The 23,547-nt window shown below is 41.5% G+C and overlaps 1 protein-coding gene and 1 long non-coding RNA gene across 6 annotated transcripts in view; one reads left to right on the forward strand and one right to left on the reverse strand.

Moving 5' to 3' along the window:
• SORCS3 (sortilin related VPS10 domain containing receptor 3) overlaps positions 1–23,547 on the forward strand; it is a 581,582-nt gene that overhangs the window by 460,122 nt on the left and 97,913 nt on the right. For both annotated transcript variants that reach the window (XM_025467140.3, XM_025467142.3), the window contains exons 8-9: positions 14,167–14,256; positions 22,361–22,540. In XM_025467140.3, coding sequence (XP_025322925.3) covers positions 14,167–14,256; positions 22,361–22,540 — 270 coding nt within the window. The remainder of the gene's footprint in view (positions 1–14,166; positions 14,257–22,360; positions 22,541–23,547) is intronic.
• On the reverse strand, positions 1,391–15,331 carry LOC112672299 (uncharacterized). Of its 4 annotated transcripts, none has more exons than XR_007406758.1 (4): positions 15,080–15,331; positions 14,823–14,955; positions 4,260–4,375; positions 1,391–2,434 (listed from the first exon to the last, which is right to left on the reverse strand). It is a non-coding gene; the product is annotated as an uncharacterized LOC112672299 (long non-coding RNA). The 4 variants fall into 4 exon arrangements; XR_003144166.2 differs by having other exon boundaries at positions 4,260–4,378; XR_003144165.2 differs by having other exon boundaries at positions 4,260–4,488.

Here is a 23,547-nt window from a genome sequence, read left to right on the forward strand (position 1 = left end):
AATTACATGCTGTGATACATTGAGGAAGAATACATTGATACATGAAGATACATCAATGAAGAAATAGACCTAATTGCAAGAGCCAATCATAGCAAAAAAGGGACTTCATTAATTCATTTATGCTGTCCGTTCCTTAACAAATATTTCTGGAGTTACTGCTGTCCAAAAAGCACAGGACCCCACTTTGGAGATTTGGTAGTGAACGTGGAAAATCCCAGCCCTCTTCTCATGGGAGTTTACAATCTACATGGATTCTCACCTCTGATAGTTATCAGGAGGCAACAATAAAATAAGAGCATAAATTAAGAGGAAACTATGTGCATGTGCGCCTGTGTGTTTGTGCACGCACACGCATGTGTGACTGACTGTGTGTGCGCAAAATACCTCCTGGTTTGTTTTGCTTTTGAGATTGGGACATATGAAGTGATTTCATGACAGGTGGATCCACGCACAATCTTCCCTCCCCCTTTCTAAACTGGGAGTCAGAAGGTCTGAACAGAAATCAATCCCAGCAATTTATTTTTAACTTCTTTCTCCTTAGCCAGGATTGATTTTTGCCTTTGTGATCAATGACACAGAGAATAGCTCCATGGCCCGAGCAGCTGTTCAAGCGCTTGCTCTGGTCGGCCTCACATCTATCGAACAGAACATTAGAAGCTGATTATGGAAGTAATAGAATGAAGATGTTTGAAGGATGGGCCTGATTACCCCTGCCTTCCTGGTGAGGAATGCCTGCAGGCAGGGGGCTGTGTGTGCTGGAGCCCAGGAGAGCTGCAGGGCTGGTGAGACAGCAGGACAAGGACACGCTGCACCTGTCCCCAGTGGGCGGAGAATAGCGGCAGGAAGCCGAGGGAGGCACTTCCCCTTTGCCAGCCTGACTCCCTGAATCCTTTCCTTTTTAGCTCTCTTTTTCTTCCTCCAACTATTTCATCTTTACTACACCAACTGCTATTAGATTTGGGTCTGCAAGTGAAACATCTGTTGCAAAATTGGAAAAAAAAAATGACTGGCTTTTCCCCTCTCTGTTTCTTAGGCTTTAAAGTTGTCTGATTCTTTCATCTCCATTCTCTTCTCTCTTGCTTTCTCTAATCCAGTTTGAATGTGATAGGACCATGAATTTACCCCCATCTCTTCTCTCTCTAGCCTTGTAACCTCTAGAGGCCAGGCAAAATGGCCTCCACCTTCTCCTCTGAGAAATGTTTCCAGAAGAGAAGCACACCTTGTTATAATGCGCAGTGGTGATTTCATGGAACGCAATTAGAATGGAGAGTCTGCTGTACCCAAGGCCTTCTGGCCAATTCTCTGGAATCAACGCCTGCAGTTTTACTGCCTGCCCCAGGTGGCGATTGCTTCCAGATTGCAGTATGGAGAAATAATCAAAGTGCTCTTAATATGATTGTGTTTATTATTTCGTTCTGCTATGTAATTGCTTCTTAGGTATTCTGTGTGTGCAGGGGAGGGAAGTCATGGAAGTGGTGGCTTCCTTAATTCCTCTGAAATCCTGATAGGAGTCCTTGTGAAGTTGATTGAACAGACCCTTCCGTATAAGAAACACTGTGATTCTCAGCATCTTATTTAAGATTTGTCCTCTGCATTCTTCTGTGAGTTTTACCTCCTGGCTAACTTTCTTATTGAGTAATCTGTAGTTCTTGCAGAGTCAATTACAGATAATAGTAATAGCTAACACTGAGTGGCTGGTGTGAGCTAGGCATGGTATTAATGCATTTTGTTGTCATGATGTTCTATGGGGTAAGTCCTCCTCTTACCTCCATTTCACAGAAAAGGCATAGAGAGATGAAGTCCTTTTCAAACTAAGATCACATAGCCAGTAAAGAATGGAGCAGAGATTTTGACCGAGGCCGTCTGATACCAGTACACTTGTTCTGCATTTTAAATGAGAGCCAGAAGCTAAATGTTCTTATGTTTTGAGCCAATTGGGTCAAGGCATGTGTGTAGGGGGCAGTAAGTAGGAGCAGAAACTTTTAGCACAAAATAGCATCCTAAACATGTTTGTGGAGTCATTGAATGACTACAGAAGAAACTGACAGTGCAGAATCTTAGGATTTGAGAGTTTAAAGAAGACCCTCGTACTGAGGAAATGAGGACCTGAGATGTGAAGGAACGAGGAACACAAAACTACTTTGTTTCTGGTGTGTGTTGGACTGATATGTTGTGAGTGTGCCCACCCATTTTAGGATGAATGTGAGGTCTAGAAGCAGTTAAGTGCTTTTCCCAAAGACTCATCATAGCCAGTAGTGGTGAGGGAGGTACGGAATCCATGTCTAGGCTTTCTGATGCAAGGCCCTTTGTTAATTTTCCAACAAAGAACTAAATAAGTAGCCAAAAAGACTCAAAAAGATAAATTTCTGATAACCCAGCTATAACTCTTGGGCATTTTCTTGAAGCAGATCTACATTCTTGATATGAACCGCCTCTGCAAAGAGAAACAAATAAATAAATAAAATCTTAATAAGATTATTGAGCAATGTGGTGTAAAGTTTTTATTGGAAATGTCAAGCAAAAATGAAGCACGGTGTTTATGTCAGATACCGCGCAGCAAAAACACTTAATAAAAACCTACAAGCACCCATTGTTTCTTGGCATTCCTCCGAAGCACCAACAACCAGTGTGACCCACCCTCTTAGATCCTGCTTCCTGCAACCTCGGCAGATTTGCTGTGATCTTTTTCTTCTTTCAAGATTCATCCCCACCTTATCCCCATCAGTTCTCTCCATCCCTCCCTTGGATATATAGAACACCACAGCCATATCCTGGTTACTCCATTGTTTCCATCTTCAAATCCATCATCCCATTCAGCAAACAGAAAGTCCTTTAGTGTCAAGAACCCATTCTTCTCCAAAGGCAGTGGCAGTGCCTGTCGCATTCCATGTATGTAAAATATATTGCACACACATGCCCATATATTACATACTCTATATTACAGGGTGTGTGTGTGTGTGTGTGTGTGTGTTTTGTGTGCACTGATTTTTTGCTGATTATAGGAGTAGCATGAAAATAAGTGGAGTAAAGTACTCTGGTTCTGAGGGGGTATTTCTTTGGCACCTAGCCTTAACCCAGCTCAGAAGACCATATAGCATTTATCACTGATATTGTCATTTGTACATCTTATATGTTAGGCTTGTTTTTACAAAGAAATGGTTAATTCCATGAGGTCATAGGCCTATGACTCCCATGGTACCTGATGCAGCCTGGGCACAAGAGTGCTGAGTATGTTTTTGCTCAATGACTGATAAATACAGCATAGAGTAGAATTGGGGCAAGTATCCATAATTAAATCTCTAAACATGAGCAGCATGCAAGGAATGATGTGAATTTGACCAAACCCTTAATTAACATGTAGATTCAGCAGTAGGTGGAGAAGAACATCTCATAATCTGCTTCTCTGTTTCCCACAGGAAAGCACATTCTCTTATCGTCCCTGGTTTTCCATGTTGTGGTGTTGCCAAACACTCAAGGGAGTATTTGATGTAAAATCACGACCCACTTGTGAAAACCCATGCAATTATCTCCACTTTGTCTTTTTTCTGATCTTGACTCAGCAGACACAGACTGAAGCAGCCTGGCAACATGAAAAGAGCCTGGGGTTTCAAGTCAGAAGTTCTGTGGTTGGCTTTGAACCTCACCTTTTAGTAACAAGATGACCTAAAGTCAGGCCTCTTAATTCTAAAATGTGGAGGTAATTAGACCTCCCTCACAGGGTTGTGCCCTGACCAAATGAGATTCAGTCCAATAATACAAACTAATGGCAGAGAATAGAGTACTCTACAAATATTAGTTGTTATAACATGGGTGCTAGGAACTAAGAGAGGGTAAAATGGGAATTTAGCACATTATCTACTGTAGAAAATAGTACAACAAGAGAATTAAAACGTACCCGGTTTCCAATAATTTTGAATGGCAGCTTATAAGGCAGCAAGAGGGCCACAAAGAGCCCTAAAAATCAGAAGAAAAGATGAATTCCCCCTGGGAAATTGGAGTGGGGAGGCTTCCTTAGGGAGATAGTTTGTGATACAGGTCACTGTGAATTCAGTGATGTTGGAGACTTCTCATGATCCGGGTCATGATAAATCCCTCAAGGCAATTGATCCTAAATTAGCCATTCTTTGGAAAGACTCTGCAGGTGACACTTTAGGCTTGTTCCAGTTGTACAGTGTAGTGGATGTGGTTCGAGAGCCAAGTTCAAATCTGCACTCTGCCACTTTGGAGCTGCATGATCCCATGCATGTCAATTAACTTACCAGTAAAGTGGGGCTGCAAAGTCCCATGTCCACAGGTCCTCCATGTGGCCATTGTGCAGGACAGCAGACGGTGCCTACAAAGTATGAGCACAGAGCTTGACTGTGCAGCGGTGCTTCTGCTGATGGAGGACAGGAAAAGAATGACACGGAGAGTACAGTGGGGAGGCTCCAAGTAGCAGTTGGCATCTCACAAATATTCATGGCTCTCTTGGGGAAGTGGCAGTGTTTCCTGAGAAACAGGTTGACAGATGGTTTAAATCTGTCCACTGCTGTCCCAAAATTCACTCATGAAGCATGCAAATCCCATGTTGGCGAAGTTTTGTCATATCTCGCAGCCCACACATATTTCCAAGGCCGTCTGGAAATCCCATGTCCCAAAGAAGCATCCTTTCTTCTCTAGAAAATTAATGACTTTGTTTGCCTTGCCCTTTTAGGATATGTAAAATATCTTGAACATATCAATAAAATTAATCATTCTCTAAGTGGCTATATACGCCTGCCATTCATCTTCTGTGGCTGAATACACTTCTGTTCTATATCTCTGCCAATCCACTTCCTGCTTCCCTTGTGACATCCCTTATTGCCCATCAGTCTACAGATAGCTATAGCCTCATTGGCAAATTTCAGTGTCCCCATGATCAATAGAATGAGTAGCTGGATCCACAGCTTGATTTCTGTCTTCGTCTGTTCATACTGCTATAGCAGATATACACCATATAACAGAATCTTATATACAGACAACAGAATCTTTCCCACAGTTCTGGATATTGGGAAGTCCAAGATCAAGGTACTGGCAGATTTGGTGGCTGAAGCTAACCCATTTCCTGGTTCACAGACATGTGGTAGAAGGAACACTGGAACTCCCTGGAGCGCCCATGCATGAAGGCTCCACCCTCATGAACTAATCACCTCCCAAAGGACCCACCTCCACATACCATCACATTGATGATTAGATTTCAACATAGAAATTTGTGGAGAACACAAACATCCAGTCTACAGTAATTTTCTAGTGAAAATAATTCTAACATCTTTGGGTTTTTAGGTACATACTACAGGTCAATTATAACATTCTAATCATTACAGTTGTAGGACACTTTACAGTTACATGAAAGCATTTTATTATCTCATTTACTTCTCTATAAGAGAAGGGTAATTATTTGCTCCCTTTTTATAGAACAATAGCCCTAAAACTCTAAGAGATTAGTTACCATGCAAAATTGCATATCTGTTAACTGGTTAAGCTGAAACTAGAAACACAGATATTACGTATTCCAGGACCTTACACCCTTCTTCCTTCCTTTCCTGTCCCACTATTTTGTATTCATTTTCTGAAATTCTGGAATACTAGAGCAAAGGCAGAGGCTGGTGTTTGGCTTGGGAAGATTTCAGTCAATTAATTGACCTCATAATATCCACCTATAGTAAGGAAAAAGGCTATGTGAGGTCTCAAGTCAAAGAGAAAAGTTATGTAAGACTGTTGAAGCTGGGCTCCTTATAATCTGCTCCTACCCCCTCAGTCTCATCTTTCCCAAAGCCATATGGAGTTCACAGTCCACTAGGAACAGGGACATTTCTGAGAGGACGGGGGGGATGTTTTGGAAACATGTCACTTTAGGGTTTCCATGGGTATTGCTTTCTTTCTTTCTTTTTTTTTTTTTTTAAGGAAACTCAGGTATCCTGATCTAGAACACTCAAAGAGGCTGTTTAGGTTTTAGCTTTTTAGCTGTTATTACATTAATTGGGAGTATCAAGCCGCTTCCAACTTTTGAGCTCCAAGATGACAATTCAAGTCCATTGTCTGCTCTTTTTTTTATTTCTACATTTAACTTTGCCTTTTTACCCTCCCCATCCCACCCTCATTCCCCCCAAAAGAACTTAAAGAGGAAAGGTAAAGGATTTTCATCCTGAAGAGGCAGATACATGTCCTAAGAACTTCTTGCTCTCCCTCTAAGTCATGAAAGCCATAACACGAAGATAAGGCTTGCAGCCACAAATGGCTCAAGTCTCTGGCACAAAACACATTGGCTTCATGGTCTTCTCCATGAAGTCATCCTTCCTGAAGACCACAAGAAGAATTTCAATCCTCTGTCCCTGGTCAATCCTGACCAGGTAGCCCGTGTGGCTACCCCAGCACTTCCTAAAGCCTCCTGTTTGCATATATAAACTGCCACCATAGTCAATCCCCAGTTGGCCCCAAGATGTTGCACTGGTGCAGGTAACTGTACTTCTAGCTCAGCAGGGGTGAGTAATATGCAATGACTGCTTAGTATGTGCCAGCATCAGGGTTAAAACTCTTTACATGCTGTACTGTGCTTACTCCTTATACTAATGCATTAATGGATAGTATTGATGTCTCCATTTTCCAGAAGAAATTAGGAAGGTTAAATCAATTACCTGTTCAAGGTCGCCAAACCAGCAAGTGGCCAAAGCAGGATTTAAACACAGGTCTGGGATCCAAACCAATGTACTATACTGCTAAAAAATCAGAGGAGGTGTATTTTTTTTTTTAAATATGTCCTTGGAAACTTACCAAGTCCAGACCCTTTACTGTATTCAAAGTAACAGTCTCAGAGTCAGGCTCTTCTTTCCAAGAGCTGTCGGTGGTCTAGACACAAATCTTCCCCCCATGCTTTTCTAACTCCCCACCTTTTCTCTCTCTTATTACCATTCCCAAGGGACAGTTAAAGTCCCAAGAAATTTCTTGGCAGGGTGGGTGAAGGTGGTATTTTGTCAGTATGTTTTTGCTTTGGCCAACCTCAGTATTCATCTTCCCTCCAGCACGTCCCCTACAAACACATACACACGCTCTCTCTCTGTCTCTCTCTCTCTCTCTGTCTCTCCAAATTGAGAGAACAATATTGGCTTCAGTGTCAACCATCTTATTCCAAATCTACTCTTCGTGAGTAGATTTGGGGGTTGTTATGTTAGGGCCCCAGTAAAAGATTTTATTGTGTTAGGGCCCCAATAAAAGATTTTATGTGCAAATCTGTTTCAAAGGAAGTTCAGCCTCAGCACAGTGTATGCATGGTAGGTAATAGACTCACTCTTTCTAGAAACAGGCAGATAAAACTGCATATTACATTAATATCACACAGCCTCCAGGACATAAAATGAGCAGACACCAGTGTGACAAACACTAAATTCAACATCAAACAGTCTAGCAGAGGATATGGCTTGCTGGTAAGATGTCATGTTGTTCCAAATGCCATCCCACAAGTTTTGTTTCCAACCTATAGTATGGTGCCATAGTAAAACACTTTTGGCAAATGACCTTAGGATGGCAGGGGCAATGTAACGTGCTGTGCAGTAACCCCCAGGGCCATCCCAACACTTAGAGCAACTTCCTGATGAGACTGATGGCTATTTATTGACTTCCTAGCCCAGCGGTTGAATCGTGCTCCTTTGTTCTTGAAAGAGAAATGTGATCTTTGAAGGAATTATGTAGGTGGAGAGGAAGAGAAAGGCCTAACAATGTCAAGATTTATTTTAAATAATCTGAATAGAATTAATGAGCAAAGAAATTGGAAAAGTTAATTGTGCATCCTAACAACTATGCTCTTCCCTTTTGTTTCTTTGAGGAGGAGGGAATGCTGCAGAGGCTTGTGTGGGAGTCACTAACGGAAGCCTGTACAGGTGGCCACTTCTCTTGTTTAGGCAGATTATTCACATCATATTGAGCCCAGCAAGGTCCTCTAGCTGTAAAATCTCCTAAATGCCATTTTCTGCATTTCTCGTGTCAGCCAGATTTCTTTCCACAATGGTCCCTCTTACTCACAAATTCTAGGAGCAGCACTGTTCACTCCTGTGCAACAATAGAGCATTGATTTCTCAAGACTAAGAAACTGATATGATCTCTTACGTAAAAGGATCTGCCTTGTTGGTAGGCATCTTACCTGGGAAATTGGAAATTGAATGACATGGGATCCATTCCTATCCACAAAGGTTTGGAAACCTAACATAGTCCAAGGGACCAGCATAAGCTTTGCAGTCAGATAAACCTGAGTTCTAGTTCCAGCTCCACCATTTAATTGGTGTGTTTGAGTATATTGTGTAAATTTCCTACTCCTCAATTTCTCACCTGAACATAAAATAGAAGACTGGTATGTACAGAGGAATGGTGCTTGGCATATGCTAAATACTCGGAGAATATCAGAGAATATTCTATTAGGGCACTACTAATATTACCAGCAATAATAATAGTAATCATAATTAGTGTGGATATTAAATAATATCATGAATTTAAGGCACTCAACACAGTAGATACTTGAAAGTATTCATTTTTGCTTCTCTTTTCAGATCACTTATGAGTTCTAGAGATACTATGAGTTTTCCTCTGTCTATGGCAGAAACAGGTTCAACATGACTCCAGGTGCTTTGGTTCCTTTTTTTTTGGCAAATCTCTCTCTCTCCCCTAGGACAAGCCATCATCCAGAAGCAAGGAGAAATGAAAAAATAAAAGATATGTCAGGTTAGACTTGGTTACGGCAAGAATGGGAACAAGTCAGAAGAGACAGATGTATTTAATGGTCAGTACATTTGTCCAAAGGAATCATTTTCACTGGCCAGGAGCCCAATTAAACCTGTAAAATGGAAATCCAGAAAATCAGATTAACGAGCCAGTCATTAGTGAGGAAAAGACCCAGCTAATTCAGTGTTTAGCATGACGGATGGGCCCAGAGCAAATAATTGGATGACATTCATCATATGTAAAATAAAAGGTGTCACTGAAAGGGAAAGTGGTAATAATCTTTGGGATTTACAATGCCAGCAGATTTGCTTGTGAGGAAGAGAAAAGTTCATCAAAATAGATTAATAGTCACTAAACTTTATTCTTTTCTTATGTGGTTGCCAGAGAGCCATGCAAATAATAGTGGAGAGGCAGCAAATGCATTGGTTTGATTATCATCCCAACATTGTGAGGATTCTGCTCTCAAAGGAGGGTGCTAGAGATAAATTCTGGTGACCATCTAGGGACTGGATGGAATGGAGAGTTCTTCAGTGCCACCGTGGTTTAGTTACTAAGCAATGGAGGAAGTCAAACTCAAAGTGTCTCTGGTTGAGTGGATTAATCCCCACAATTCATTATTCAGTTAGTCACTGCATATTGAGCCCCTGCTCTGTACATGACATTTTGGGGATGCACTTATTCCTAGTTAAGGGCTTGGACACAGGTAAGAGTCACAGATTGGCTGTAACAGCAAAAGGCTGTGTGGTGTCGAGCAGGTTAGTTGACCACTCTCAGCCTCAATTTCCTGACCTGTAGAGGTACTATATATTATTTAATATATAATTAAAATCAAGTGAAGTATGGTATATAAACTGCTTATTGTCCCATTTTCTGTGTAATAAGCTTTCTTTGCATGGTAGTCATTATTAATCTTGTTCTATTCCCTTGCCTCCTCTCTTCTACGAAGACATTATTTTTAAGATACACCATCAACGTCATGACAGATTTCCTGGGCTTATGAACAAAAATAAACATAGATATACATGCCAACTACAAGATTTTTACATGTTTTAAAATACATCTTGGAATCAAGACAATGTACTGTTGTTATAGTGAGATGAGTAAGATGAATGGAGACCCTTCTTAGTCACAAGAGGAGGAGAACAGGTCTAGAGCCAAACTTTGCTAGGTTCAAATTTATCTTCTGTTGAGCAAGTCACTCAGTACCTTATAGGCTCTGAAGGGTTGTCATGAAGATTAAACTAGATAATTTATATAATGGCTACATGCAGTTCTGGAGCATAATAGATGAACTCAATCAATGACCATTGTGTCATTACTTTTATTACTATGTATTCACCAATCACTTGCCATGAGTCCAGCACTGACTAGGAATCAGGGAGGTTGCAATCCTATAATAAGACATGGAGGGAAAATTGTAGGACTATGTGCACCACAAGAGTAAATGTTGAAAGGGCTGTAGGAATAGAGAGGACAAAGTTCAAGAATTGAGAGGAGAGAGAAATTGTAATGATTTGGTGGCATCCAAAGCCCTTCCATGAACCCATGGGTCTTACAGAGAGGTTAAACTATCAGCTGGATGGTTCAGAGAAGTACAGAGAAGGATACAACCAGGACAAAGCAGAACTGCAGGAGCCAGCTTGGTATCACTGGGAGATACTTTGATATCATAGATACTGGAAGAACCTCTGGGTCCCTGGGGCTTCATCAGCCCCTTAGTAGTTTGGATTGTCCAAGTGTGTGTCTGAAGTATAATCTCCTTCTTTGATTTCTCAAGCACGAAGTCTCCAGGTTGTGTGTGTGAGCTTGTGTGTGTGAGAGAGAGAGTCTGTACTCATGCAGGATTGTATCAGGCATGGCTCAGCTCAGTTCCCGAGTTGGTGAGGCCCATCACCCTATTGAGGGGACCACTCTGTTCTCCTTTGACTCTTCGTGATTTGGAAACCCCAGGAGACCCAGTGTTGTTCTATGGTGCTGATCTGATGCTTGATGGTACTCTCACCTTGTTCCATATGGAGCCAACTGAGTCTTCTCAGGAGAAACTTCTTTTAATTAATTGTGTTCTGACCAGCATTCGGTGATAGGACTAGACCTCTGTGATGCCAATTTCCTTTCCCAAGGCAAGTTTGGTAATATTCAGGGTGTCTTCTGTAGAAAGCTGCTTTTTAAGCATATGACAAGTGACCAGAGGGCACCTGGGTGGCTCAATGTTTGAGCATCTGCCTTTGGCTCAGGTTGTGATCCCAGGATCCTGGGATTGAGTCCTGCATCGGGCTTCTTGCAGGGAGCCTGCTTCTTCCTCTGCCTATGTCTCTGCCTCTCTCTGTGTCTCTCATGGATAAATAAATAAAATCTTTAAAAAAAAAAAAGAAAAGTGACCAGAGCATATATTTTGGGATTTAACAATTTTATCACTGGATATGAGATCTCCTTTGAGGGTGATGAATATCTTTTAGAATTAGATAGAAGTTGTGTAATGCAAATGGGCTAAATTTGTACTGAATTGTACATTTTAAGATGTTAATTTTATGTAGTAGGAATTTCACTTCAATTAAAAAAAAACTTTACGGTCATTGTCAACACAAAATCAGGAAAGTGGCTATATCTCAGAGAGAGGCCAGGGTCAGGATAGGTGCAGGGCATGGAACCACAGAAGTGTATGTCATTTGTCATTAAAATTCTAGTACTGAGCTGCTCAGAGTGTGGTCCCCAGACCAACAGCATCAGCATCATCTGGAAACTCATGGGAAAAGACAATTCTTGGACCTCACCTCAGATTGATCAATTTAACGGCTCTGTAAGTGAGACCCAGAAGTCTGAGTTTTAAGCAGCCCAGGTGATTCTGTTGCAGCTTAAGCTTAAGCACCACTGTTCCAATTCTTAGGTTGACAGGTGTACATGTGTTGGTTTTATAATTTATAATTAAAACACTAATTCACAAAGATGTTACGCACTCCTATGTTTATTGCAGCATTACTGACAATAGCTGAATTATGGAAGCAGCTCAAGTAGCCATCAATAGATGAGTAGATAAAGAAGATATGAGATATCTGTATCTATCTATATATAGATATATATCTACTCATATGAGTAGATAAAGAAGGTATGAGATATTTTATATACATATACATACATAATGGATATATATACACATAATGGAACATCACATCAGTCAGCCATAAAAAATAATGAGATCTAGCCATTTGCAACAACATGGATGAATCTAGGAGTATTATGCTTAGTGAAATAAGTCAGAGAAAAACAAATACCATATGATTTCATCCATATGTGGAATTTAAGACACAAACAAATGAACAAGGAAGGAAAGACAAATGCTAAAACAGACTCTTAACTATCAGGAACAAACAGATGGTTGCAGAGGGGACCGGGGGCAGGGAGGATGTGAAATAGGTGATGGGGATTGAGAGGATACTTATCTTGAAGAGCACCTAGGAATATCTAGAATTGTTGAATCACTATATTGTATACCTGAAACTAACATAACACAGTGTGTTAACTAGACTGAAAAAAGGAAGGAAGGAGGAAGGAAGGAAGGAAGGAAGGAAGGAAGGAAGGAAGGAAGGAAGGAAGGAAGGAAAGAAAGAAAGAAAGAAGGAAGGAAAGAAGGAAGGGAGGGAGGAAGGAAAGAAGGAAGGAAGGAAAGAAGGAAGGGAAGGAGGAAGGGAGGGAGGGAGGAAGGAAGGAAGGAAGGAAGGAAGGAAGGAAGGAAGGAAGGAAGGAAAGAGAAGGGAAAGGAAAGGAGAGGAAGGAAATTATAGGATGAAGCAAGGGTTAGGAGTGACTAGGTATTCAGTACCAAAGATTATATTTTAATCTGATTCTATGCAATTGAAATTTATTTTCAAAAGAGAAAGATTTGGGACACCTGGGTGGCTCAGTGGTTGAACATTTGCCTTTGGTTCAGGTTGTGATCCCAGGTCCTAGGATCTAGTCCCACATCAGCCTGCTTCTCCCTCTGCCTCTGTCTCTGCCTCTCTCTGTGTCTCTCATGAATAAATAAATAAATAATCTTTAAAAAATAAGAAAGAAAAAGACCTCTTAGCAACTCATTGATGATAATATGTGAATGCCCCACCTCTAAGTCAATCCAGAATGATATAGATTCAGAACAGAGGTCTTATCAAAAAAACAAAAACTAAAAAAACAGAAATCTTGGAATACAGGACATGAACGGCTCTAAGTAGGAAATAGAGATGCAGGGATAGTGCTGAACGCTAGGGACAAAACCAGTCTCTCCTTTTGATTCATAGCTTAAGTCTTTGACCAAGTTTTTTCCAAGGTTCTGCCTTCACACAGACTCTAATATTTGCTCTGCCTGAGAATTTGTGGGCTTCCAGTCTGTGAAGAGCAAGGGGAAGCCATGGGAGATGCCACCTCTTGGAGTGAGGAGCAATGGGTGGCTTTCAATAGAGATGTGACACCTCGCCTGCTCCTCGTAGCCGCTGTGGATGGGTGCCAGGTTTGGACTAGAGTGGGAGGACTGGCCCATCTCCAGCAAGTGCTTGGTGAGAACAGAGCGGGTGCCTCCAGTAATTGCCTCCTCGGCACAGCAGCCGTGTTGCTATTGTGGTCCTGCTATTTTCTCTGAACAGTCTATGGTATATTCTCTTGTGAATATTAATGTCCCCCTGAGTTAGGACGATTGGGCTGAGAGCAGCCATCTGCAGAGCTGTGCCATGTTGGCAGGACTTTTCAACAAGCCCCGACCAGAGGACCATTCCTTGGAGTGGTTTCCAGGTTCCTATAAGAATCCATCTATGCCAAGTGAGATTACAGAGTTTGACTCCCTCAGATGGCAGAGCTGGGACTCAAACCTAGAATTTCTCACTTTCTGGTCCAGAGTTCTTCCTTTGACCTTTGATTCCTTTAAATAACTTATACATGGAAAGGACCAAAAAATACCCTCTCAGTGCATGGATTTGTAAATATGAAGGGAAAAAGATTGTGCTCAGATGAGAAATGAAATTAATTTCAAAGTAGCAAGAGGTTTTAGCCAAGAGTAGTTATTTAGATTCAGAAAAAAAGTTGTTTCACAATCATGTCATGATTGCAAAAGATTAGATACTTATTTCTTAAGGCAGAATAAATCCATCATGGGTACATCCTGCATCAGTGGCTTCTGTTATCAGTTGAAAATATTTATTAGGTGTGTACATATATGGAGCATAGTGACCAGAGGCGGAGACCCTGCTCTCACAGAAAGTGTCAGCCACTGAGAAATACTGTTGTGATTGCTCATCTGTTGTCTAAGTGCCATGACATAAGAGCAGCTCAGTGCTGTGGGACCAGAGGCTAAATGCCAGCAAGGGATATTCTCTAAAAAGTTATCACAAACCGATTGTGGCTGTTGATGGAGAAGCTAATACTTTTCAACTTGGCCATGATCCCTGATGCCATCTGACTTCTTTGTGTTTCCAGGTAACAACTGGTGGAAGAGCCAGCTACTACGTGTCCTATCGAAGAGAAGCCTTCGCCCAGATAAAGCTACCCAAGTACTCCCTGCCCAAGGTACACACCACCTGCTGTCCCAGGTCCTGCCAGACAAAACAAAAGGGGAGATGCTGCCGTGTTGGGCTGTGAGGAGGCATGACTTCTACCTGGGAGATAGCTGGCATGGAGCCTGACTTCCCACCGTGGGGGGTTGGTCTCTGCTGATGTCCCTGAACCTGGGTTCTGTGTTCCCCTCTCAGCATGGCATGCAGGCAAGAGCTTGGATTCCCTAGGTCTCATACATCCTGGATAGTTTGGGGTCATTGCCCAGTGAAAAGGGAGCTAGTACTCAGTCTCTTCTGGGGGTCCTTCCCTCTTGCCAGAGCCTTCCTGCCAAATAGAGGTAGAGGCTCAGAATGGCCCAGGCAGGATCCCAGATACTGTGTGTACGTGTGTGTAGAGGTGCACAGGTGAGTCTTGTGTAGTTCATGCTTCTCTCTACATTTTAATGTCAAATGTAAATGCACTGCCTATGTTTCTACTCCCTTCTTCCACTATGAGCAATTAAAAAGGAATAATTTACTATAATGTTAACATCAAATGATGGTATTTTAACTCCTGTTTTGGAAAATCATAAAACTTACCCCATAGACTCCATCCCTTGTGAATGATGTCTTCTTGGAGGAAATGGATCTTAGAACCTCAATCTGAACATGGACAGGATACAGTCGCATCACTTAATGAGGCTATGAAAAAGCCAAGTCTCTGGTTGGCCACCTATCAAATGTAATGTTGCAAAGATTTGGGTCTGTAAGCTGGTGCTGGGAAACATCATGAAAGGCTAAATGAGGAGTACATAGGTGGGAGGGATTATGGGACAAGAAGGTGGGTAAGTGTCTACCTCTGGTTGTTTTATTCATTCATTCACATAGGCATGCATGGATTCATCCATTCATTTGATCCTTCTTTTATTCATCCATTGAACAGTTCTTTCTCCCATTTAAGCTTTTACTCTGTACCAGGCACTAATTTAAGCTCTATGGATAGAGTAGAAAATAAGCTACAAATGATCCCTGCCTCCATGGAGCTTATATTCTGATAGAGAAGAGAGTCCCTGAACAAGGGATTGTAGGTGTAGGGGGTGTTATAGGTGTAGAAGTTCAAGGACCATTGTGACATAATAGGTGGAACTTACCTATATGGACAGTGAGGATGAGTTTCCTAAAGAGAGTGGGGTTTAAGCTTACGTAAGAGGGTTAAGGAGTTAACCCTGCAACAAGAGTTGGGAAGCCAAAAGACATGCATAAGCCCTATTTTAAGAGAGAGAATATGGTTCATTCAACAGACTACAACACCATTCAAGAAACTGAGTTGTAGAGAAATGGAGAGGCCAATGAGATGAGCAAGGACTGTTTTAAGTAGCCTCAGGAGCCACGGGAATCAATTTCTCATTTTCTCTGCCCTCTCTGTGACTGACTAGTATGGGGCCATCATATAGCATTGTGGTTGCAAAATGTACCCATCAGATATTCTAAATCCAAGCAGGATCCCTGAAGTTTGTCATGCTCTTTCAGAAGGAGAAAGACCCCTTGCAGTAACTTGATGATTTCCATGTATTGGCCCTGGAGAAGTATTTCAAGCATGTTCTAAACCATATTCCCAGCATAAATCCTATTCTTTCTCTGCATCATGTGCATATTTTATGTATTTTTAACCTTCCGAGGAAAACAAACAGTTTGCTCCCCTGGGCAGTGTGGCTGCAGGTGGAGACAAATGAAGCCTGGAATTGATCACAACCCTGGAACACTCCATTAATGATCAGCAACCCCATGGCACTTTATTATGGTGGAGTACCATCCGTGTGGACCCTTTTATAGAACTTCATCCAGAGCAGCTTCATTAATATGAGGGCTGCTGTGAAAATAGCTGGATGGTTATTGATCCCCTTTATTAGCCAGCATTGGCTCAGATTTTCATAGCCTAGGCTGAGGAGGTAAGGACAGAGGGGGTGGAAGTGTTTAAAAATGAAAATGGCTTTTAAGCAAGTTGTTGCTGTTCTATGAGCTGCGATTGCTGTTAGGTGTCGTGCTTAAAAACAAAAACAAGGAGAAGCTCCCTGTCATCACTGCCCTCACACCTCTCCCTCCTCCCAGCCTGTCTGTTCAGAATACAGTCTCCTGGGGCACTCCGTGGCTTTGAGGGTTTTGCAGAGAATGAAATGAACACCATCAATAATGAATGGCATTATTAGGAGCCTTGTGTGGAGTCCTCCATAACCAGTCCCTGGGAGTCCAGTTGACATGGAAGGCACCCACACTACCAGAGGGCAAAGAGGCACAGGACAGGGACCCCGGCGGCCTGGCGTAAAGGCAATGGAGCTTCTGAGCAAGAAGTCCTGAGCTATCTTTCCAGCTCTTCCGCTTGCTTACCCATGAGCTCAGGTCTTCTTATCTGTGAAATGGATATCACAATACCATTGACCTATACTAAGCCCTGAGCTTCTGGAGAATGTAAGGTTTAAGAAACACTCCCTACTCTTGTGTTCCTGGATGTGGCTCACTGCAAAAACCACTCATTCCCATGCACCTACTAAGATGCAGACGCCTGCCTTCGACAAGATAAAATTCCCATTCTTTATCTCATAAATGGTTAACTGAACTCTTTGCCCTCACTGACCAACCTGGACAAAATGCTGGCTCGTTTGACTTGACCAGACTTAGTTTGGCTTTTCACCTTCCCCCAAGCCCTTAACTTTGATTCAGTCTTGAGCAGATGTGAGCACTGGGTACTCTTGCCAGCACTAGAACTCAGAACAACCCCTTGTTAACAGGCTTTCTGAAAATCACCTGACTATAAGGAGGACGGTTTTCTGTTCAATGGCCCCCTGTCCTGCCACCTGCTAACCCTGCTCACACACCAGGTTGTCTCTAGCCTTATTTTACTTTCTCTGTGAAAAGTAGTTCTTCTCTGACTTTACTCTGAGGGCTTGCAGATACGGCAGCCAGAGTGTTCTTCCTATTGCAATGACAGCTAGAGTGTTCTCCCTATCACAATAGTCTTTGCAAATAAAGGCTCTCCCTACCTAAGTCTAGGTTTGCTTTTAGTTGACAGTAGAATATGTTTAATCCCATTTTGAATAATAAAGGGGAGAAGAGGGAAATATGCTTGAGAAAATTTATTATAATGATAATGACAGTGATATTAACCTTTTCCTTAATTTCCTTAGGACAATTTTCCTTAATTTTTACATTGCCCCAAATACTGATTTAATCCTTTGCTGTGTCACAGCCGCACTTCTTAAATTGTTATCTGTAATTCTAATTTCTTTTGTCACTTCCTATCTACTCTTCAGCCTAGTTCCAGCTATCTTCTGCTTTCCCCTCTTTCCACTATTCCACCAAAAATCCTCTAGCCATTGTTACCAGGGACCATCTCCAGCCAAGTGCAATAGACATTTCTCCATTTGACACTTGGAAAAAAATCCATACCTGATACTCTTCTCTTTGGAATATTTTATTCTCATTTCTTTTTCTGGTTCCTCTTCCCCTGCCACCCTTAAATGTTAATGATCCTAAGTTCTGGCATTCTGCATGATTCCTAGGTGACTTCATCCCTTCTCTCCATATTGGTGACACCTGTGTCCATAGCCTCCTCCCATATTGATTGAACTCTGGACTGCTTATTTGAAGTAGCTCCCTTGAAAGATCCCATTTTAAAACTCTAGAACTGAGCTCGGTGTTTTTATATTATATCCCTAAAATTTCATCCTTCTCCTGTGTTTACTTACTCCCTCTCTTTATTCATATGAAAACTTTTATTGGATATCTACCAAGTGCTAAATACTTAGAAAGTGCTAGAAGTGAAGTGATAAATAAGAAAGATACAGTGTCTTCTCTCTGGGAACTTACCATCTAATGAGAGAGACTGACATAGAATAAATGATTATGCAAGTTTTTAGCTATGGGTGTTTAATTATGATTATATGTGTACACTAAAAAGAAGCAGAGAATTTTGAAAGTCAGAAATCAGGCATATTAAAGATACTCCCTTTTCCTTTATCCCCCTGTGGGTTCTGCCTCCATATCTCACCCATCCATTTCATAGAGTTCTCATAGAAAACCTGCTTCCTTTGTTCAGGCTCTTATGTTTCACTACTTAGATTATTGCAGTCACTTCATAAGCCTTCCTCCTTGTCCACTAAGTCTACCTTCACGCTGCCTCCACAACAAATGTGATCTTGCAATGAAGCTGGTCTTCCCCAGCCAGATTTCTGCATTGGTCATTGCTAATTTTTCCTTTTTTCCTGCTTAAAATCTTGTGCCAATTTTGTATCTCCTTCTGGGTAAAACTTAAGTGTGCCATGCGGAGCCCCTTATGGTGTGGCCACTGTCTGTCCTCACCTCCCTCAGGGAAAAACTGTTTTCAAGCCACTCAAGTTCCATATGTCTCCATGGATTCCCCTGCCCCCCATCTATAAGCCTTTGTATTCCTATCAGTACTGTACTGAAGACTTTAGTCAGGTTCACAGAAGGACAAGAGTGCATGATATCCCCACCACCATGAGGCACCTGCTTGAGGTCAGGTTGTATTTCTTGTTCCTCTCTGTACTTCTATTATAATGCTTGGCACATGGCAGGTGCTGAATAACCTATGTATTTTTATAATGAATGAAGTTACATTTAGCCCAGATTACACAAAAATGCTTCAATCATGGGGAAGTATTTTCACCATTGTTTACCTACGAAGTCTCACATTTAGGTTTGTGAAAGGCAAATATGATTCTTCCAAATTAAAGGGTTATTTATAATTGTTATCCAAATAAAGGCAAGAATGTGGTTATATCTGATGCTGTCCAAATTCCCATTTAGTAAAGTCCCGATCAGAACTGGCTTACCGCTTTTCCCCCTTGAAGCTCTCTCTCTTCATCACCACTTACATCTTGCCCTACTTGTTTTTAGGAGTAGCAAGAATGTCTTCAATTTTGTAGGAAGGAGGTGACACATGCTTAGAGGTTAGATTGAGATCACAGGATTTAAGAAATATACTTTATTATCATTCAGATCCCTGTTAGACCAATATTACTGATAATGCTTTTATTTGTTCTTGAAAACTTAATATTCTGGTTATTATTGGTAGATCCCTATTCAACTATAAGATCTATCTGGAGAGAGGACACATAGTTCAGAGCTTTTTCAAAGAGTGATTTTCCAGACTGCATGCACCTGACTTATCTGGAAGGCTGGTTCGGATGGTAGAGTTCAAGGCTTCACAACCAGACATACAGAATCAGAACCTCAGGCAGTGGGACATAGGAGTCCGCATGCTATGATCTCCAGGTCATTTTGGTGCATATTGAGTTATACACTCACTGATAACAGAGTTTAGCTTCCTGATTCTGATAGTCTTGGGTTTAAATCTTAGTGATATCATTTATTAGTTAAGTGATTTAGGGAAATTAAGAATCTCTGGAGCAAACTTCCCAGTCCTAGATGCTAAAGAGCACTCCATCCCTCAGAGCCTGCAATACCTGAGCACCAGGTGATATACCCCAGCACATCTCCCAACTAAGATACACTCACAGCAAACCTGGCTGCATTTAATCCTGACCATGCCCCAGTGTTTTAAATTGTTTTTTTTTCCCACTTTTTTACATTAGTTTAGTCTAAAATAACTTAGCTCATTCATTTTTATAACCAAAACATCTGGGAAAAGCCGGGCATTTCTATTGCATTTTTAACAGGGTAAGTGAATTTAATCTGTATTTCCTGCAGCTGCTATTTCCCCTCCTACTGGGTTCTTGGGCTTTCATTCCACACCAACACAACACAATTTCATCACAGGGTTTTTAAGAGGAAGCCTTATTTCCATTTTCAAGCAGCTCAGCAGGAACCTGTAATTCCATAAGGTATGTAAGCACAAATGAGCTAGCGAGGTCTTAGTCAAGGCGACCTAGGGAGTTCAAGGCCAGACACTGAAGGTTTGACAGATCCTCCAATAAAAAGATCCAGAACGCATCTCACTTTTCCCACCTCATCGTTGTCTAAATCGAATGAGCTTGCTCCTTTTTAAAAACATCTTGGAGAAACTCTCCATAGTTGTGACATTATAGACATTGCTACCTCCTTTTATTGCTGAAATCATTTCTGGGAAAGGTTGGTTAAACAAGGTAAGAGCCTGGTGCTTTACTTACTGTCAACTCTAATTCCCCATGCCCGTACTATGTATGGGTGCTTACCACCACAGTGACAGGGGTCCTCTCCTGCTTTCTCAGGATGCCATTACTCCTTGGCATATACACCTGTTTAGTTATACATTTTTTAACTGCTTCTATTGTGCCCAAGATTGTGAATCCGAGAAACCACCAAGGAGCCAACACTGATGCAAGTACATGAGGGTTTATTTACAAGCTCGAGCGTGGGTCCAAGTATATTCCATACAGCAGAGCAGGGACTTGGACCCCGAAGTGGGTTACAGCTGGGTTTTTTATGGGCTGGTCTAGGGGATCTTCAGAAGGGGTGGAGGAATTTTTTCAATTCCAATATGGGGGCAAAGGTGGGGGAGTTTCTTAAGATCTGATATGGGATTCTCTGCCGAGGGCATTCTGAGCTTTATTGTCTTTCCGATATGGGATTCCCTGCCTAGGACAATCACAGTTTTCCCTGTAAAGTTCAGTTCTTATTCCCAGGGACCTAACATGGCTGTACTTGTGCTAATGCTAAACTTGAGGTGGAATGGCCTTAATTTTTCTTGGCCTCCACACTTCCATTATGTCAAGTGTTTATATCTGTGTCATTTCCTCCTGACAGTGTGAATTCCTTGGGCAAGAACTAGATTTTGTGATAATCTTTGTATGGTGCCTTGCCATATATGAAAACTGGCTTTTGTAAACTTTTTTGAATTGTGAACTGGTTAGATTTGATTTTGGAAATGTTCTAGTCCAGGTATACAAGCTAAAGTGACTTCAGGGACTAGAAAGTTCATCACCTATCACATTGATATGTGAGAGGCAGATCATAAGAACTTTTGGGTGCTTGAGGCTGAAGTTTCATGAGTGCTGACTTCGTCTAAAAGACTACACCAAAAAAAAAAAAAAAAAAGACTACACCAGCAGGTATTCAGTAGAGGCTGTGATCAGACCAAGCATTTGTGATTCATATTCGTCTCATGGGTCATAGGATTGCAGCTTCTAATCTGGAGGCTGTGTATCCAAATGGTTAGAAGCTAACAATTAAGTTAGAGCTCTACTGCTTCTGTCACTTACTAGGTATGTAACATGAAGCAAGTTGGCAAACCTCTGCATACCTTAGTTTATGCTTCAGTAAAATGGAAATTATACTACCTCTGTGGGAGAATTATTTGGATTTTTAACTGAAATAGTACATTTAGATGACTTAGAGTGGTGCTCCGATGTCAGCTATTTTTATTGGTAGCCCAATCTTTTCAGTGTTTTGGTGAGAAAATTGAAACTCAGGGACACAAACACCTTCCACACCATATAGCTAACTTATAGCAGAGTTTCTGTTATGACCCAGAACACTAAATTCCAGGTTGAGTGTCCTTTCTGCAACTATGATTTTCAAATATTATCTTATTAGCAGCAGAACCTCCCTCACCTTTTATTCCCCAAATATTATGCAGAAGTCCAGGATAAAACAAATTAAAATGGTGCCGATCTGGTTGAAACAGTGTTGGAAGCCCAGAGCCCTACCCATTGGCTCTGCCTCCCTGCCACCCTTCTTGCAATCTCCATGACTCTGAAGATCCCAAAGAGAAGTTTCAAAACCACTACACTAAAAAGTTTGAAAATATGAATGAAGATCTAAAGCCAGGGATAAGCCCTGTCTTTGCATGTGCGAGTTTCCTCTTGCAAGGCTGTATGTCTCCGTTAGCACTAACACTAACTTTCAGGTATAAAAATAAAAAATGAAAGTGGATGAATCCCTTGAAGCCGTGGAAAATGATACCCACCAAAGCCCCTTACACCCATCTTACTGTCACTTAGCAAGGAACAGAAATCACGAAGCTCTTAATTTATAGCCTTGGTCCGACACAGAATTGTTTAACATTGCCTATAACTCAAGCTTTTTCCCAACCATTCATGAGTCATGGTAATTACTCTGGGTCCCAATGGGCAGAGAGATATGGAGATCTGCTGCCTTACAGGTTTTCCATCTTCTTATAGGACATGCACATCATCAGTACCGATGAGAACCAAGTGTTTGCAGCCGTTCAAGAATGGAACCAGAATGACACGTACAATCTGTACATCTCAGACACGCGTGGCATCTACTTCACCTTGGCCATGGAGAACATTAAGAGTAGCCGAGGTCTAATGGGAAACATTATTATTGAATTGTATGAGGTATGTAGCCAAGATGATCCTGCACCTGGAACTGCCTTTTTTTTTTTTTTTTCCCACGAGTTTTAATGGAATAAACACAAGCATTGCAGTCAGCCAGTCCTGGGTTCAGATGATGGCTATACCCTTTAGCGATTGTGTGACTTCAGGCAAGGAACTTAACCTTCCTGTGCCTTAATCTCCTCACCTGTAAAAATATTTACCTAATGAGATGCTTGTGAGAATGAGAGATAATGTATAAAAAGCATCTAGTGTGGTGGTTGACTCAGCAAACTTGAACAAATGGTAGCTGAAGCTGATGCTCTTTTGTGTATGAGCATGATTACAAGCCAGATGCACAGGTATTTGACCTACATGGGCTTGCTTAAGTCCCTTTATTCAACTCTATGGACCCTGTGTGGAGGTATGTATCTATTTGTATACCTTAAATTATTTGGGAAATTACATTTTATGAACAAATTTTACAGGGAAAGAAAAGTGACTATCATTGCTAAGGATGAGAGTTTCCCTAAGATGCCACGAGATGCCAACATATGTGCCTGGTGAAGAACTGACCTTGATCTATGTTGAGTTGTTTAATATGATCATCTTCCTGAGTTTTCAGTTCTGTTGAGGTTTTGTTTTTCAATGTGATCGCCAGTTCAAGAATAATTTATCTGGGAAACCAAGTGACTCCACATAGGGATTAGAGAAAAACTGGCCATGGTCCTTTTTTATATCTCTAGTGGCAGTGTATGACCTCTAATTGTCCTGGCCACTGCACTCACCTTGGTATGATGGATTGATTCAAGTAAAGGGGTGTATTTCATTATCCAGCATTCACTAGTGACTGGTGGTCAAACCTATACCTGCTACGCTGTTTGAGATCATTCATTCTTGGAGGGAAGAGTTGTCTGCCATGAGTGGTAGCTTCAGATGGTATGGGTGAGCTGCTCCATTACAAGTATCATCTTTGAGGAGTGAGAGTGGCTTTCAAAACTGAGGGATCCATGTAGGGGCTTCTGCTTTAC

The sequence above is a fragment of the Canis lupus genome, chromosome 28, assembly GCF_003254725.2.
Source record: "Canis lupus dingo isolate Sandy chromosome 28, ASM325472v2, whole genome shotgun sequence".
NCBI classification, from domain to species: domain Eukaryota; kingdom Metazoa; phylum Chordata; class Mammalia; order Carnivora; family Canidae; genus Canis; species Canis lupus.